Source organism: Colius striatus, chromosome 23, assembly GCF_028858725.1.
Source record: "Colius striatus isolate bColStr4 chromosome 23, bColStr4.1.hap1, whole genome shotgun sequence".
Classification (NCBI taxonomy): domain Eukaryota; kingdom Metazoa; phylum Chordata; class Aves; order Coliiformes; family Coliidae; genus Colius; species Colius striatus.
This window is the reverse complement of record NC_084781.1, coordinates 1,336,904-1,352,038: the sequence shown is the minus strand read 5'-3', so window position 1 is coordinate 1,352,038 and position 15,135 is coordinate 1,336,904. Positions and strand designations below refer to the sequence as shown.

General features: G+C 50.6%; 1 protein-coding gene across 3 annotated transcripts in view; it reads right to left on the bottom strand.

Moving 5' to 3' along the window:
* The window catches only part of FLI1 (Fli-1 proto-oncogene, ETS transcription factor), a 93,652-nt gene that overhangs the window by 76,900 nt on the left and 1,617 nt on the right, over nt 1–15,135 (bottom strand). For 2 of the 3 annotated variants that reach the window (XM_062013896.1, XM_062013894.1), the window contains exon 2: nt 13,156–13,238. In XM_062013896.1, the coding sequence (XP_061869880.1) occupies nt 13,156–13,194 (39 nt within the window). In that variant the 5' untranslated portion in view covers nt 13,195–13,238. Of the gene's footprint in view, nt 1–747; nt 1,064–13,155; nt 13,239–15,135 lie in introns of those variants that run through there. The other variant, XM_062013895.1, reaches the window with a different exon arrangement.

The following is a 15,135-nucleotide window of genomic DNA, read 5'->3' as shown; positions in this document are numbered from 1 at the left end:
CTCGAGAATCTAAAGGGGTTGGGGGGGGGGGGGGGGGAAGAAGCGCTCGGGTTTGTCTTGACAGAGCTTGAAGGATCGGAGGGTTGGATGGGAGCAAAAGAGGGGGGAGCTGCTTTCCAAGTCCCCGGTTGCTCAAGGCCAACCAGAGGTTGGTTATGTTGGTGGTTTTTTTGCCACACTCTTTGCTTCCCCTTCCCTGTGCCTCGCCCCAAGCTGCAGGATGATGTTTCTCCTCCAAAGCTCCTCATCCCTCGCTTTCTCTCTCCCCCCCACCTCCGAAAAAAACCTGATGGAGCAATCACACAGGAGACCACGATGCATTTCAAGCAAGGAAACCAGAGGCAGGGGCTCCCATCTGGAGCCAGCTCCGAGCTACTCTGACCCCAACCCACCCCCCGTCCCCCACCCCCGCATCCCCCCGGCGCCTCGCAGAGCCCGGGGCCAGAAGCTGTCACTCCCTCTCCCAACCCCGGGGATCCTTCCTCGGCCCCCAGGCAGGCTGTTGAACCCTCTTCCCCGTCCAGCCGAGAAGGCTACGAGAGGCTGGGATGGTTCTTTCCAGCCTGTGAAGCCCTTTCGAGCACCGGGAAAGCGAAGGGCAAAGCCCCGACAGGCTGCGGCGGAGGAGGAAGAGGAGGACGAGGAGGAGAGAGCGGCCGCTCCGGGATGGAGGGAGGGAGTCAGATCCCCGCATCCCTTCCCAAAGTCCCCCCCAGGGCTGGAGGGGATCCCCCAACCCCTCCTTACCTTAATAGTGCCGTCCATTTAGAACAACTTCCAGCCGGTACCAGCAATATTCCACACATTGACCCGGTTTAGCCTGCAACCGAAGCCTCCTGAAGCGGTTTTTTCGGCTCCTCACTCTCTTTTCTCTTCTCTCCTGCCCTTGCAGCTCTTTCGCTTTTCTCTCCGCTTCCCCTCTCCTCTCTCCCTCTCCCTCCCCTCCTGCTCTCTCCGTCTCTCTGGGTGTTTTTTAACTTGGCTTGTTGCAGCAGAGCGAAAAAGAGACAGTTAACCGGATGAAACGTTTTTCTCTGCTAATTTTGGGAAGTGAAGTCACTCGAGGAGGAAACTTTCGTCTCTCCACTGGTCCTGCCTTCTCGATGACAAAACATATATATATATATATTTTACACATACAGGATATTTGCTCCAATGAGATAAGAAGAGGCAGAACAATAGCTACCCTCTGGCAGCTTTTGCTTGTCGCCAGTCCAAGGCAGCTCTTTGCTTTGCACCCTAAGCCGTGTGTCATTTAGTTTAACATGGGGGTTTTTGCCTATGGGGTTTTTTTTCCCCTTCCTTTCCTTTTGGCTGGAGCAGCTTTTGACTCATTGAGTTTCCGTCTCTTCCCACCGCTTTTTTTTTTGGTGGCTGTTATTAATGCGTTTTCCAGTCGCAGGCAAAAGAAAAACCATCAGGGAAGGGGAAAAAAAAAACCCGTAAATACAATTCGGTGGCGGCAAGAAGAAAGAAAAACACCAAGTGTAGCGGTTAAAAACGTATTTAAAGCATCTCTCAGCCTTTCTCCTTCACGTTTCCCAGCAAGGAGAGTGAGATGAGGGTCCGGCCCCTGCCAGGAACGGTAAATGCCATAATGCAAGACAGACAAACGAGTCCCAGGGATTAAAAGCAACGCTGGGAATGGGGATGGAGGGAAGTGGAGGCTCTTGTTTGCTTCTCCCCCACCCCTCCTCTCTCTTTTCTGCTTTCCCGAGAGTCGGGATAGAGAGCTGGGAAGCCGAATGTTGGCTGAGAGGGATGGCAATGCACGCAGGGGCTGTGGGAGCACCTTTCCCCAGCTGCTTCTCAACACGTAGAAAGCTTCTCGTTAAGCTGGTGAAACCTCACCCGTGGGAAAACATCACCGGCCACCACCCGACGCGCTTGAGAAACTAGAAAAGGACCCCAAAATGACAATAATCGACACATCGAGTGGTATTTTTTCCCCTTCCCGGACGCCGTGTGGGTGCAAAACCCCAACCGACAGCCTTTAAAGCACCTTTAGAGCTGACTTGAGAGTCTCTCGTTCGTTCAAACGAGAGGGAGCGTCGGGGGAGGGAGGGGAAAAAAGCGCTTTCCTCTTCTGTTTTGGCTGTTTTTCCGGGAAAAACTGAAACTCTGCAAAGGAACCGAGGGAAGGAGACAATATTCGACCCCCCCCTCCCAAAATAACGAGCAGAGGAACACATCATGCAAGGCTCCGGGCGTCCTTTATTCCCTCACTTCTGCAAAGTGCCGCAGCCCGGGGAGAAGAGCAAAAGCAGGAATGGGGAGAGGAATAAAAGGAGGGTAAAGCCAAGGAAGAAAAGCGTCCAAGACAGGAGAAGGACACTCGTGCACGTCAGATCTCTCGGAGGAGAGGATTACCTTGTCCAGTGCCAGTTGTGTCCGCTGTTTTTGGGTTCCCCCTTTAAGTCCAAGCGCGGGGAAGGGATGGGGATGGGGATGAGGGGAAGGGGGGAGCGACGGGGAAGGAATCCAAATGATATCCAAAGTTATTCTGCACTTTCCCCTTCCAAAAGGGAAATGCAATAATGCCACTAGTGTTTCTACTCGGCTGCGGCAGAGATGCCTTGTTAATACTTTATTTCTCCAAGGCTGAAGCTGCCAGGAGAGAGCTGTAGGTCCCCCTTGCCCCTCCTTCCCCCCTCCTCTGAAATTAGCCTCATCAATTCAACTCGGATGCAGACACGGGACTGAACGTGACCAGACCTGGAGGTTTTTGCCTTGCTGCTTGCCAGCGATTGAGGCCAGGAGGTGAAAAGGAGGGAGGGGAGGAGAAGGGAGGGAGAGGGAGTGGGGGGACACACACACACACAGAGCCCGACAGCCTCCCCTCTCCCACCCCCCTCCTCAACCCCCATCCTCCCCCTTGTCTGCTTTACAATCCAGGGGTCTGCGCTGAGGCTCCCCGGAGAGCAGCACATCTGGATGCTGCTAGCGGGGTCAGGTCCCCCTTTGCCTAAGGCCACAAGAACTGGAGTTCAATTAAAAGAAATCACGGTTAACCCTTTGCTTTCCCCGAGACTCCCTCTCTTTTTCCTCTGCCCTCTGCGTCCCATTTCCACCCCTCGTCTACTCGCCTCTGCACTCCCCTGTCAGCGTTACCACATGGCAGAAAGAAGCAAGAGGTTAAAGGGAAGAGTGAAACACATCCTTCCCAAACCCAAATCGTTTCCTTTCCAGACAGCACTGTGTATTAGACCCCGAAAATAACAGCGGGAGTGAGGGAGAGGATGGGCTGAGCATCTTAACCCCGAAAGGAAGGGAGGAGGGGACTAAAATCACCCTGGAAGGAGCCTCTGTCCCCCCACCGATCTCACAGAGCGTTTGGGGTTTAGGCTGCGTGACAGCCAGGTCTCGGATGGGCTGGGAAGGAAGGGGCAAGAGGGAGAAATCGCCTGGAAACGTGGGAGAGGAGCCCGATATCGACCAAACACCTTTTCCCCATCTCAAGGCTGAAGAGACAAACGAGTCCAGCACCGGCAGCGGCTGCCAAAGGCTGGAGGATGTCAACCGGCATCCCCCACAGCCCCAGCCTCCAGCCTCCAGCCCACCCAGGGGTATTTTTAGGAACCCAACCCCGCATTTTACTGCCAGACGGGCACCGTCACCCTCAGGGGTTTGTTTTGCACGTCCGAGGAGGAGTCGAATTGAAACCTCTTCGGGTCACTTGTTAAATCGGGTCCATCGGGCTCGAGCCCGGCTTTAGCTCTTGTGTTTGAGCTAAACCAAGAGTGGTGGAAAACCCGAGAGAGAAGGGAACAAGGGAAGCTGCTAAACCTCATCGCAAAACAATCTGTTCCCCTCCCACATAAAGCAACAATCGAACCTTCGCTTCACCTTCTGTAACTCTCCTCCGTAAATACAAATAAGCGATCAACATCGACCACAAGCAACAAAACCCGACACAAATCAGCCTCGAAGCGATCTCAGACGTCTTGGACAAGGCTGGTAAAGTCCAAATACCACTCTGTGAATCACCTCCAAGTATTTAAGGGGTATTTCACAGTCGGGAATGGAAGGGAGCAAAGCCAAGGACGATGCTGAATCAATGAGCATCCCTTTGAGTCCGATGCTCCAGTATGGCCAGTAAACGAGTTATCATGTGTTTCATGTGGTTGCTGCCACCAGACGTGTGGGAAATCACTTGATCTTGGCAAGGCAAGAGGGTTGAAACGGAGGGTTTCAAATGCTTGCACTGCTAGGAATCAGTAACTCCTCAATTGCCCCTTTTTCCACCTCCCACCTCACCATCCCGTTTATAAACGAAACGAAGTCCTCAGCCCGAGTTTTTAAGTCTCATTACTGATCTCAAGCCCTTGGTGTGTCCTCACCTTCTCTCTTCATCCTTCTAATTGGGTTACAGCGAGAGCAGCCTCACGGGGAGAAGGTGAAGCCAGCGGTTAGATGGGGTTTATAAGCAAATGAATAAAGGACACGCTGAGAAGAGGTGGAGGGGAGAGGAATTTGGCTCAGCACTTTCACATGCAGCGTCAAAGGAGTTAAGCTCCGAGTGTAGTTCAATGGCAGCCCTTCGAGGGACGACATAACCTCAAAGATGAGGATTTTCGGGCTGGAAGCCGCTGAGGGCATCGCTCCGTAATTAAAACCGGCTACTTCTATAGGAATAAACACGATGAAAACCGTCCCGGGCCTCAGCTGCATGTCACAAGTCTTCTTTTGGGAGGATGGGAAAGGGCTTTGCCTTATTTCACCCTCTCCTATGCGAAGAGCATCAGCTGAGCTCTCATTAACCCCCAGCCTGATACAACCGCCGGCAACTAGAGCGGTGAATAGGGGAGGGGAGCCCCAAAAAGCAGGAGCCACCTAGATTTAGTCCCTAGAAAGCGGCTTTTCCCCCTCACTCACTCCGACAGTCCTCCTTATTTTTAAATGAGCTTTCTCTACACGTGTATTTCCATCCCTTGAGGCAGCTTTGAGCGTGGGGATGTTACAGGGAGAGAAAACTTTCTCTCTGTTCTATTTCTCTCCTTATAAACGTATTGACAAGAGTCACATCACCATCCTTTGCCCAGAGCCCTGTTTGCAGCAAGCCGGGGTTTATTCTGCTCCAGCCTTTACTTAGAGGGGACAAAACAATCTCCCTGTTGTAACAAACGTTTCAGATGTCGGGCTCTGGGTTTCCTCTGCCGCCGGCTCTGGTGCAGAATGAAGAGAGCCCAACCCAACCCCACGTTGTCTTTCCTTTTCTAAACACCCACCTTCTTAAAAGCCTCACCTACAGCCCTTGGGATTTGAATGAATCCCGAGTTCTAACCTAAATTAACTGAGCAAACCTTTTGCTTTCCAGCCACGGCAATAAACCCCAAAGAAGCTGCAGCGTTTTGCAGCCTCTGCGACTAAAGGATCGGGTCCCTCTTGCTCTCCAGGAACAAGCCCAGAGGATTTAGGAACACCAAGCCGAGATGTTAATTGACTGCTAAACACTCTTAAGTCAAACAACAAGGTCTTAAAAGCGGCGTGGAGAAGATGCAGCAGCTTTGAAGCCACATCTCAATTAGGAGAAGAGTGGGGTAAGCAGTGTCCTGGCTGGTTTTATTTGAGCTCTGCGTCCCAATAAACCAAGCCTCACTCTCCCTCCCTCTTTTCCTCCCCCCATATCCCCGCAGTTATCGAAAAGCTAAAGCACAAACCAACAGCAATACCCCAAAGGGCAAGAAAAAGCCCCTCCACCTCCAGGCTCGCAGCGCACTAGCTCCAAACCGTCTGGCCCCTCGCTTGAGGCCATCATTAGCTGGAGATTTATTTGCACTGGAGAACCCAGGCTGGTGTGACCTTAGCCAAACAAGGCTTCAGAGAGACCCTCGATGCGCTTGGATGGAACAGAATCCTTCCCTCCAACTCCTCTACCGTGCCTGCTTTGGATTTGCTCCCACAGATTTCATCTCTTTGGAGGTTTGAAGGAAAGGTGGAAAGCATCTCCCCCTCCTCCCTCCGCCATTCGCTTTGTTTCTCTTCCCTTTCTGCTCCCCTTTCCCTCCACATCTCCTCTCTTTCTCCACACAGGGCTGGGGAAAAGCATAGCAAAGGCTGGAACACAAAATTCTCCCGGATCCAGATGGGTTTTGGCCTTTCCCCCCCCTTAGAAATGAAGACTGGAGCCATTAGGAGGTCGCAGAGGTGGGGAGGGGGAGGTTACAGCTTGTCTCCAGCCCAAGAATGTTTGTCCCTTGTGCCCAAGAGCCTGGTTTATTTTAGAAAGCTCCCACATGCTACTTTTCCAGGAGAGAAACAACGTTCCTCCCACCTTCTCGACCCAGATTTAAACCGTGCCTCGAAGGTAAAGAGGAGAAGAAACAATGGCAGCCCTGAGGGAGAGGGGGGAAAGAAGTCAGACAGGCTGCGCTGGACACAGAGCCGTGGGAAAGGCTGTTGGGTTTGGGGTTTGTTGCTATTTAAATTAGAGAGGTAGGTGCAAACAAGAACTAAATCCTTAAGCAGCCAATGGTCATAAGGTGTTAATCAACGACTTGGTAAAGTCTAACAGCTTAACAGGGAAAGGGGGGGGAAAGGCAAAGGAAAAGGGGGGGGGAAAGGCAAAGGAAAAGGGGGGGAAAAGGCAAAGGAAAAGGGGGGGAAAAGGCAAAGGAAAAGGGGGGGAAAAGGCAAAGGAAAAGGGGGGGAAAAGGCAAAGGAAAAGGGGGGGAAAAGGCAAAGGAAAAGGGGGGGAAAAGGCAAAGGAAAAGGGGGGGAAAAGGCAAAGGAAAAGGGGGGGAAAAGGCAAAGGAAAAGGGGGGAAAAGGCAAAGGAAAAGGGGGGGAAAAGGCAAAGGAAAAGGGGGGGAAAAGGCAAAGGAAAAGGGGGGGAAAAGGCAAAGGAAAAGGGGGGGAAAGGCAAAGGAAAAGGGGGGGAAAAGGCAAAGGAAAAGGGGGGGAAAAGGCAAAGGAAAAGGGGGGGAAAAGGCAAAGGAAAAGGGGGGGAAAAGGCAAAGGAAAAGGGGGGAAAAGGCAAAGGAAAAGGGGGGGAAAAGGCAAAGGAAAAGGGGGGGAAAAGGCAAAGGAAAAGGGGGGGAAAAGGCAAAGGAAAAGGGGGGGAAAAGGCAAAGGAAAAGGGGGGGAAAGGCAAAGGAAAAGGGGGGGAAAGGCAAAGGAAAAGGGGGGGAAAAGGCAAAGGAAAAGGGGGGGAAAAGGCAAAGGAAAAGGGGGGGAAAAGGCAAAGGAAAAGGGGGGGAAAAGGCAAAGGAAAAGGGGGGAAGGCAAAGGAAAAGGGGGGGGAAAGGCAAAGGAAAGTGGGGGAAAGGCAAAGGAAAAGGGGGGGAGAGGCAAAGGAAAAGGGGGGGAGAGGCAAAGGAAAAGGGGGGAAGGCAAAGGAAAAGGGAGGGGAAGGCAAAGGAAAAGGGGGGGAAAAGGCAAAGGAAAAGGGGGGGAAAAGGCAAAGGAAAAGGGGGGGAAAGGCAAAGGAAAGGGGGGGAAAGGCAAAGGAAAGGGGGGGAAAGGCAAAGGAAAGGGGGGGAAAGGCAAAGGAAAAGGGGGGAAAGGCAAAGGAAAAGGGGGGAAAGGCAAAGGAAAAGGGGGGAAAGGCAAAGGAAAAGGGGGGAAAGGCAAAGGAAAAGGGGGGGAAAGGCAAAGGAAAGGGGGGGAAAGGCAAAGGAAAGGGGGGGAAAGGCAAAGGAAAGGGGGGGAAAGGCAAAGGAAAAGGGGGGAAAGGCAAAGGAAAAGGGGGGAAAGGCAAAGGAAAAGGGGGGAAAGGCAAAGGAAAAGGGGGGAAAGGCAAAGGAAAAGGGGGGAAAGGCAAAGGAAAGGGGGGGAAGGCAAAGGGAAGGGGGGAAGGGGAAAAAAGAAAAGGAAAGGGGGAGGAAAAAGGGAAAGGAAAAGGGGAAAAAGACAGAAGGGTGCTGTACACACGTAGCTTAATCGTCACGGAAAGTGTGACAACGCCGTGAGAGCTCCCAGCGGCTTCTCTGATCCTGCCGACAGAGCTGCTGCGGTTCCCACCTTCTCGGGAGGCTCCTGGTCCCAAGCCCCGAGTGGGAGGGAGTTCTGCCAGGGAGGCAGAAAGGGAGAAGGCAGCAGGGGATGCTCTCGGTGGGAAAGGACTTGCCCTTTTCTACCGGGCTGTGTGTGGATTTGCAGCAGCCGTGGGTCCCTGAGCATGTGGGGATGAGCCGTGCACAGGTTTCCCTGCTGTAGCTTCCCTCATCAGGCATCATCTCCTCTGCCACATCGCCACAACCCAGCAGATAACGGGATGTTCCATCCTTACAGCCCATCCCCGAGCAGCCTCTGACTGCTGCCGTTCAGCAGCAAAGGTAACGGCTCCAGGGCAGGGTCGGGGCTGGAGCCTTCCACTTACCCTCACCAAAAACCCCTCACCAAAAAACCCCTCACTGTGTTGCTCCTTTTTTAAAGCAAGCAAAGAAAACAAACCTCCCCCCTCCTCCCGCAGCCTCTCTTTAGGGCTTCTGTAAACTTTCCAGGCAGAGTGAAAGCTGGAACAACCCAAATATTGTTTCCAGCCATCCCAGCCTATTTTTGACCCCCATGAATATGCTGCTTTGTGTGGTACCACAAACATCGGGGCTGAGTGAAACATCGTTTACACGGGGATTCCTTCCCGGAGGAGAATCCAGCGTTCAAAGGTCTTGAGCTGGAGCCCGGGTTTTGCACAGGGTGAATGGGCAGAAGCCTTGTGGTTGCCCCCCAAAACTCCCCCGGGGATGTTGTGTTGCTTTTGAGGAACTGCCTTCAATCCCTTTCCTTGGGAAGCTCTTAAATGCCAGCCCGGAGGAAAGGGAGAGCAGGGATGAGTCCAGGACACCCGCTTAGTGTGTGATGCAGAGCATCACCTCCCTCTCCATCCTCTGCACGGGTCATTTCACCCCGTGGGAGCCGCTGCTACGTGGAAAAAAAGGGGCTTCAGGAGGTTTATCTCAAGCTCTGGATGCTCGATGGGCAGAACAAAGCAAGAGGGAGGGAAGCGAAAAGGAGAAGCGGTGGCTTGGTGTGAGGAGGGGAGTGATAAAAGAGGAGATAAGCGTTTGGATGGTGCCGGAGGGCAGAGGAGAAAGCAGAGGGGGTGGGAGGGGAAGAACAGAACCCTCCAATTCCTTCTCAACCCGCCTTTACACACAGGAGAAACCACAAGCTGGCAGTGCAGGGAGGGAGGGGAAGGCTGCTGTGGTCCTCAAGTAGCTCGTGGCAATGGTAATAATTAGAGCTGCAGTATTTAGAGGTCGTGTTGCTTTGCTTCTAAGCCTTAATTCTTTCCATATCCCTCCAGGCAGGATCCCAGCGCTGTATTTACAATTTAATTTCCCAATTAGATGACATGTTTCGTTCCCCAACGTCAAAGGCTGGTGTTTAGATGAGATTAGCACCCTCTGATAGACTGTGATTAAGCACCAACGGTGTGAGGAGCAGAAAGAGCTGATCAGTTATGTTGAGTGAGTGAGGAGCAGAAAGAAGACCTCATTGTTAATACTTCCCACCTTTCTGATGCATTATAGCCCACCCAAGAGGTGTGTAAGGGAGTGGAGAGCCTGTCATGAGGCAACACAGGATCTTTTAAGAGTGCTTTAGGTCCAGATCCTTCCATCCTACGTGGTTATGATGTAAAGCAAGGTTACAACACCGAGAAGCTGAGCTGCAGAGTGACTCAACAGAAACCCTCCTGGGTTAAGAAAAACACCAAGCCATTTTAAAGATGCAACCCTCCTCTTCCTCCTTCCAGCTACCTAACCTCAGCCCTCCCTTTTGCAAGCCATGCCATAAGGGGTAATGGGGGTAGTGTAGAGCTCAGCAGCTGAGAGCCTCCAAAAGTAATACATAAACCACTTCTCCCTCCCACCAGACAAGCAAATAAGGTTTGGTTTTATTTTTCTGGAGAAGGAATGGCAGGGAACAGGCTGTGTGGAGGCTCCTTCCTTGGAGGGCTTCATGACCCACCTGGGCATGTTGCTGTGTGAGCTGATCTAGGTGGGAGCTGCTTCTGCAGGGGTTGGGCTGGATGAGCTCTAAAGGTCCCTCCCAACCCCCACCACTGTGATTCTGTGATTCTCAGGCTACCAGGAAAACACATCAGTCAGATCCTGGCTGAGGAAAGGGAGACAGAGATGTGTCCCATCCAGAGAGAGAGGATGGATCAAGCAGCCCAAAGCTATTCCCCTCCTACTTTGGGCAACCATCAGTCCATTTCCCAAATGTGATGGGTAGGGAGGAGCTGGCTCCAATCCCTCTGCACTGTGCCCTTGAGCCAGTGTAGCACAGTGGGTGTTTGGTTGGAAATGGGATGGGTTTTTAGGCTGGAGAGGTGTGGAAGCTCCTTCTTTGGAGGGCTTCAAGACCCACCTGGACACGTTCCTGTGTGACCTGATGTAGGTGGGAGCTGCTTCTGCAGGGGGGTTGGGCTGGATGAGCTCTAAAGGTCCCTTCCAACCTCTTCCAGTCTATGATTCTATGATTCCTGGGAAGAGAGGAATTGGAACTCCACCTATTGCTCACCACAACTTGTGAAGTCTTCAAAGATCAGTGTGGGGAAGCAAGAAGGAGAAGGTAGATGCTTTCTAAACCTGACCAGCACCTTGTCTTACACAGTGCTTCCATCCACACTTCTACAGATGGACAAGTGGAAGAGCAGGGAGCTGAAGTGTCTTGCTCAGGAACAACAAGCCCACTTCATCAGGGCTTGAACCCCTGCTCACATTTCCTGATGACCTTTAGTCAATCCCTCTTCTACAAGTTAAGCCCATCAGAATCTCCCTGTCAGCTCTGTATGTCAGTGGCAACTGTCACCAAACTCAGAGAGGCCTGAGAATGACCTGACATGTGTGTTAAATGTCCTAATTCTCCTGAATTTAACCATGTTCCTACTTTTATGAGCAGCTTCCCAGGTCTGAATGAGCTACCCAGGTACTATTTTACACCACTGGTACTTGAGCTTTGGACAACCAAGGGAAGATAACTCCCTTGTCTCCAGAAAGCTTTGTCACAGTCATGTTGGACTTTTTCATCCCAGGAACAAGTCATTTCCCTTCTGACATTGCTATGAGAGAAACTTTACAGCCAAAAGACCAAAGACAATGTCTTTGCCCCAGAATAATGGCAGTTGGTGATGAAGAGCTGTAATGAAAGACAGAGTTGAGCATCACACAGCTCACTTCTCCCCCCACTGCTGCCAAGTCCAGCCTCAGGAGTTCTTCCTGGGGAATAAACCCCACAAAAGTGAAGAGAACTTGATCCAAGCACTTTGCCTGCAGGGTTATCCTTAATGAGAAGACTATCCTGACCCAGATATGGACAGAATCATTCCATCTTGCTGGAATGTTTCAGGCCTGGATCTTGGTTGCACTTCATTCAAAAGGAATTTGGCCATTAACTGGAGCAGCAGCTGGATGGAGCCTCACAACAACAACAAAGAGACAATGACACCATAAGATAGGATGTCAAAGGGCCTTCATGTCTTCATTGCAAACAGAGCACATCTCAGATCATTCCCCACAGCCAGGCACTCCAGAGAGAAATGAATGCTAAAGCTGAGCACAGGCTGCCTGACACGGTTTGTTCTTTGAACTTGGAGGGATTTTGCTTTCATGAGACTTGAATTTCATCTGTTTTCCACAAGGTTTCTATTCTCCCACAACCTGCTCCAAAACTAGATGAATTTAAGAAGCAGAATTAAACCACCAGCAGTGGGATTTTTGGAGGGTGTGAACTGAATAGGACATCTTGACCATCCCTGGTTGGATTTGCTCTAAAAACCTGGTCCAGGAGAGCTGCCCAAGCCCATTACCCACTTAGGGAATACAAGGAACACCACTAGACCTGGGGGTGATCCCACCAACCTTGCTTACTCCTAGCAAACTGCCCCCAAAATGAACCACAACCTTGGGATCCTACACAGGAATCCCTCAGGGAATCATTCCCAATAATGCATCTGTAGCTGAAATAAACAGTCCCAATTGGATCATGGACTAAGGAGGAGGAAACACAGATAAGAGATTAAATCCCTGTAATAAATGATTCATTGCAAATTATCCACCTAGCTCTAGTTAACACCCTTCTGTGTTTCTTCAGCCTGGGAGAAAAGCAGCTTGTGGTTTAGATTTTCCCCTGAGTGCTGCTGCATGCAGGCTTTGCCTTAAAAACGTGTAACCCAGATGTCCCAGGCTTGGTTTGTTTACATTCTTGGGAACTGTTGTGGGGGGAAAAAAAACCCTTATATGATGTCAAATATAATATAGTACTCAATTGAGTTAAAGAGACAGGGCTGTGCCAATCCTTCTTTGCTATTTGTTCTCATCTTGGGGGGGGAGATAAGAAAGAGGCAGAAGTGGTTCATCAAAATACCTTCTAAGACTTGTTTTTTCCCCCCTCCCCTCCCTACTTAAACACTCCTTACATCTTTTTTGCTATCCAAATTGAAGGCACAAGATCTAACAGGATCTGGCATCAAGCATAGTGAATAAAACCAACCAAAGTCAGCTTGCCCTACTAAATTGGATGGAAGCATTGCACAAGGGAAGCCATAAGCAAGGCTGTGAGAGCAATCTCAGTGCTGTATAGCATTGCCTGGTGTGACAACCCATTCCTTCAGTAACTGAAAGAGATGTTTTGGTTTAACTCATTGAATATTTCCTCCCCCCTTCGAATCCATTTGGAAATGAACCTTCCAAAGCCCATCACTTCCCATCTCATCTTACAGATTGAAGTCAGCAGTTGGCACAGCAGAGAAGCCAAGGGGATGTTACATGGGATTTAGCTCTGGTTCAAGACTAAATGCTATCTAGGAAATCAGAAAATTGGAAGCCAATTGAAGGAAACCACGATGATATAACATTGGTAGAACACCACCCACTGTCATATTGGTTTCAGAGCAACAAACCACTAGTGTAATGTAATTCAGGACATCCTCATGGTATGACAAGCTACAGCAAACCAGTACCAATGCATCAGGAAAAGACAAGACCACTTTAACATCTCACTGGTCCCTAAAGATCCAACTTTTACCTCAACTCTGCATGTTTCCAGTGTGATGCTTCCAACCCCTCTCCCACCAAAGGGAAAAGGATGTTTGTTTCCACCCTGTTAAATTCAGTGAGAATAGGAAGGAGAGTTTTCAACAGAGACAAACTGAAGTTGGGAGGATTGGAACTGGTGACATTACCTGTTTAAAGATGCTGTCATGTCTTACCTTGACGTAAGACGAAGTGTCTGGTACAGTCTGAAACATCCTTAGTGGCTTAATAGAGATATATCAAAGGTCCTAAAACTGACCTGAAAGAAAAGAAACCAAAACCAAACAGATATTTGTAGGCAGCAAAGACACAAAGCACTGATAAAATTGAAAGAGAAGGGATCAGGCATTTAAAGGACACAGAAAAACATCCACCACAGCAATTAAAAGTCAAATAATAGACTTTTAGGGGTTTCCTTCAAGGCTTGAGCAACACTTTGCTTTTGGCTTCTCCTCCCACCTCCTCAGCCTTCTCCACTTTTAACCAGGGGGAAAAAACGGTTGACATTTGATTAACTGAATTCCTTAGCCAACAATTAAAAGCCAGCTGAAAATACTCGTGTTTTCATGTCCAGCCTAGTTAACCCTATTGACTTGTAGCCAAGGCTTTCGCTTGCCTAAATGAAGGGCAGTTGCCTTCCGTGCCTCATTGAAACCATTCCCAGCCATTAACCTGCCGGCCTCCGTTGATTTAAAGACCTTTTCTCGCCCCATCATAATGAAACAATAAAGTTATGGGGGGGGAAATAATAATTAGCCAACGGAAATATCGTTCTAAACAGCAATAAAGAAAACAAACCCTCCCCAAAATAACCCCGAGTGGTCAAATCTCAACTCTTCTATCTGGGATAACAGCGTTACCCAGCCAAACATCCCGGTGCTTTATCTCCGACTGGCATCGATGCACTACATCTGTTTTTCTCTGCTTCTAACACTCGATGAGCTCCTGATGAACAAGGTTTTTCCCCTATTGTTTCTCCCCCCTGCCCGCGTCCACCTCCCAAATCATCGCTCCAGAGAAATGAACACTGAGCGTTGAAAAACGAATCTGAGCTGCCTAAAAACACCCGACAAACTGGTGTTTTCCTACCCTCTCCTCTCAGGATCTTTAGTCCTCTTCGAAAGTGATTAGCTTAGTGTAATTAGAGCATCGTTAAGACGCGTTATTGGCGTCCCTACCCCCAAATAGTCCCATGTTCCAGGGAAAAAACCTAGACATTCACCCCAAAAAACCCATCCCACTGAATTAGAAACACGCAGAAGGAGCTGTGGTCAAGTTGTCAGTACTCCTGGGTTGTTATTTTCCTCCCTCGTAGTTTCTTTTTCTCTTTAGGAAAAGCTACACGGGGGGTTCCTAACCTCGCAGCTACTTCGGTTTGTCCCGATCTTAATGCAAGCCAGACATCCCGCTGCTTCATCACGACTTCGTTTGCTAAATGAAGAAGCCTGTGTGCCCTACAGCCGCCTGCTCCCTAATTTCGGGAGCAATAAGGCTTTGCATCACCCTACAGCCGCCTGCTCCCTAATTTCGGGAGCAATAAGGCTTTGCATCACCCTACAGCTGCCTGCTCCCCAATTTCGGGAGCAATAAGGCTTTGCATCGCCCTACAGCTGCCTGCTCCCCAATTTCGGGAGCAAGAAGCCCGTGCATCGCCCTACAGCTGCCTGCTCCCCAATTTCGGGAGCAATAAGGCTTTGCATCGCCCTACAGCTGCCTGCTCCCCAATTTCGGGAGCAACAAGCCCGTGCATCACCCTACAGCTGCCTGCTCCCTAATTTCGGGAGCAATAAGGCTTTGCATCGCCCTACAGCTGCCTGCTCCCCAATTTCGGGAGCAAGAAGCCCGTGCATCACCCTACAGCTGCCTGCTCCCCAATTTCGGGAGCAATAAGGCTTTGCATCGCCCTACAGCTGCCTGCTCCCCAATTTCGGGAGCAACAAGCCCGTGCATCACCCTACAGCTGCCTGCTCCCTAATTTCGGGAGCAATAAGGCTTTGCATCGCCCTACAGCTGCCTGCTCCCCAATTTCGGGAGCAAGAAGCCCGTGCATCACCCTACAGCTGCCTGCTCCCCAATTTCGGGAGCAAGAAGCCCGTGCATCACCCTACAGCTGCCTGCTCCCCAATTTCGGGAGCAAGAAGCCCGTGCATCACCCT